At 45.4% G+C, this 3,119-nt stretch overlaps 1 protein-coding gene across 1 annotated transcript in view; it reads left to right on the top strand.

Annotated features, from left to right (window-relative positions):
* The window catches only part of Lrp2 (LDL receptor related protein 2), a 160,974-nt gene that overhangs the window by 51,360 nt on the left and 106,495 nt on the right, over nucleotides 1-3,119 (top strand). Inside the window, exon 9 of the mRNA XM_031370522.1 lies at nucleotides 180-299. Coding sequence (XP_031226382.1) covers nucleotides 180-299 — 120 coding nt within the window. The remainder of the gene's footprint in view (nucleotides 1-179; nucleotides 300-3,119) is intronic.

Genomic DNA, 3,119 nt, shown 5'->3' with positions numbered 1-3,119 from the left:
AAAAAAAAAAAAAAAAAAAAAGGAAGCACAAAGCATTTGCTACATATTATCTATTGCAGGAGGTGGCAGGCTTTTCTGCTGTACTGCCGTGCTCATTGGATTTTTTTCTGTTTGGAAGTTACTAGGTAAACTATCTTGTCCAGAGCCATCCAATTAGCAGTTTCTTTCCTTCTGTTTAGGTACGGGCATCTGCTCTATCTTAAACTGTGAGTACCAATGCCATCAGACGCCATTTGGAGGAGAATGCTTCTGCCCGCCAAGTCATATTATCAACAGCAACGACAGCCGTACTTGCATCGGTGAGTGTCAGCTTGGAAGGCTAAGGGCTTCATCAGAGCACACTAAGAAAACTACAAACTCTGAAACCTGGGCTGGTCTAGCCCTGAGGCTTTTGTGAGGTGACAAGCTAGACGGTGGAGTGGACTAGTGAGAGGGGGCTGTTCACCTTTGGCTTGCTTCCTTCTGAAATACTTAAAGGATCTGGCTGTGCTGTTTTATTTTGTAATTATTTCATTTATATACATTCCAGTCTTTGCCCTGCCCCTCCCTTCCCCCTCCCACAGTTCCTCATCCTATTCTTCTTTCCCCCTTGCCTTTGAGAGGGTGTCCCCCCAAACCAGGTCTCCCCCTTCCCTGGGGCTTCAAGTCTCTTGAGGATTAAATGCATCTTCTCCCACTGAGGCACCACCAGGCAGACCTCTGCTATATATGTATGTATGTGCCGGGGAGAGGGGGTGGGGGGAGGGGGGAACCAGTCTCTGTAGGCTGCCTGGTTGGTGGCTCAGTCTCTGGGAGCTCCCTGGGATCTGGGTTAGTTGAGACTGCTGGTCTTCCTCTGGGGTCTCTCTCCCCTTCAGCTTCCTTCAGTCCTTCCTTAATTCAACAGTCCTTCCTTAATTCAACCGTAGGGCTCCCAGACTTCAATTCAATGGTTGGGTGTGAGTGTCTGCCTCTGTCTCAGGCAGCTGCTGGTAGGGCCTCTCAGAGGGCAGCCATGCCAGGCTCCTATCTGTAAGCATCTCATATCATCAGTAATAATGGCAGGCCTTGGTGCCCTCCCTTTCCCCCCAGGAGATGGAACCCAAGTTGGGCTGATCATTAGACTGCCTTTCCTTCAGTCTCTTCTCCATTTTTGTCCCTGGAGTTCTTTTAGACAGGAACAATTCTGGGTCAGTATATGTTTTGTTTTTTAGTTAGCATAAACACTGTGGGGGTGTAGTGTATCATTTTCAGATAAAATGTGTTCTTGTTGATTCCCCTCCACCGTCCTTCAGTCCCTCCCTCTCCCTGACCACTTACTGCTCTCTTCCACGCCTGCCCCTCTCCAATAATACCCCTCCCCCCTCACGGTGTCCTCTTCATAGCCTTTCAAACCCATTCCCATGCTTGCATATTAACATAAGCTGGGGTGGAGAGCCATGCTGGTTTTTAAACACAGAAAATAGGCACAAGGAAACCTGTCAAAGGACTAAGGATTCATCAGGTTGGAGTGCTTGCTGCTGAGTTCAGTTCCCAGATCCCGTGGTGGAAGGGGAGACTCAACACTTGCAGGCTGTCCTCTGATTTGCACACTCTTTGTGGTATTTGCATCTCTCTCTCTCTCTCTCTCTCTCTCTCTCTCTCTCTCTCTCTCTCTCTCTCTCTCTCACACACACACACACACACACACAAACACCTTTCAGGAAAGTATTCTGAAAAACATTCTAAAATTTTTTATTCTAATTTGTTTAAAAAATACTGAATTTGGATAAACTTAAAGAAGTTATTAAGTTTTTATTGTCAGCATTGGGCTTGAACATAGCTACATATTTTTGAATATGGTTGACCTTAGTAACTGCCTGTAGGCAGAAGGCCATTTGGATACATTTGCAAATTCAACTTGAAACAAAATTTTTTTATTATATTTCATGACAAAGCAGTATGAAAGTGAAATTTGATTTTGTATTAAGAAAATATTTTAAAAAATTATTTAATCTTAGTGTGTTGGTGGGGCGGAGGGGTTGCTATAGGGCACATGAGGAGGGCAGAGCAGAACTTTGTGGTTATGGTGGTTTGGGGATTGAACTCAGGATGCCAGGTTTATGTGTCAGTCACCTTTATCCTCTGGCCTGTTTTGCTGGTCACTAACTTGGAATCTTGAGAAACATTCTCAGTGTTACTGAGAAGTATAATAGCAGGGTTTATGTGCTGTCTTTATATTCAGTAAAATAATCCAAGGAAATTATTCCTGTGGTAACCGAAGGAATGCAGTGTTTTTTTTTTTTTCTGTCTTCCCTGCCCCCTCCCCCTTGATCATCTTCTTTGCCTCTGACTACCAAGTTCTTAGATTACAAGCATGTACTACCATATATATCCAATTTTAGGTTTTTAACTATCAGGATCATATCCTAAGGTATGCCTATGACCTAACTGTCTTTCTAAAGTAACTATATTTATTTAGTCTTAAGCATTAAAATTAACTGGTCTCCTGGTGTCTCACACATGTAATCCTAGTATTTGGGAAACGGAGGCATGAAGATCAGTACTTGGCTGAATGGTGAGTTTGAGGCTAGCCTGGTCTACAGAAGACTCTGTGGTTTATGCTGGTCACCCGGAGACCGAGAAAAGTCTAAACTATTATTAGAAACCTCCAGGTTTCTAACACCGTGAAGACGTTTGGTAGATTTTTTGAGACGGAGATGTTTTTCCGTTTATTCCCATTACACTGGGGTGCAGGCAAGGATTAAACGGCCTACACAGGCGGGTCCTCATCGGTCTGGCAGGTGGACTTCTCTATGGAACTCTGGAAGCCCTGCCCATGTTCCCTGGCATCCCTCTGTGAGTGGCATTCCGTTTTCCTGGGGGGCGGTGATCATTTGTGGGGTGAGACTGCCCCTTTGTCTTTGGCAAGGGTCAGGCGGCTCTGCTCCCCTGACTGCCAGCGCGCTGCCAATCCCATTTCCAGGCCTTCCCTTCTAGGCATTTCCCTTTTCTCTCAGTAGAAAAGGAATTCCAAGAGAAATACCAGAAGCCACGCTCTCAGTATTACATCAGCTCTCCTTTTTTCCTTTCACAATCCCCAAAGCAAGCAGTGGGGTGGTGGTTGTGGGGGGTGGGGTTTATGAGAGGTGGTGATTGTG

Source organism: Mastomys coucha, unplaced genomic scaffold (genome assembly GCF_008632895.1).
Source record: "Mastomys coucha isolate ucsf_1 unplaced genomic scaffold, UCSF_Mcou_1 pScaffold15, whole genome shotgun sequence".
NCBI classification, from domain to species: Eukaryota; Metazoa; Chordata; class Mammalia; order Rodentia; family Muridae; genus Mastomys; species Mastomys coucha.
Note: the sequence above shows the minus strand (reverse complement) of the source record. Positions and strands in the feature narration are given on the sequence as shown.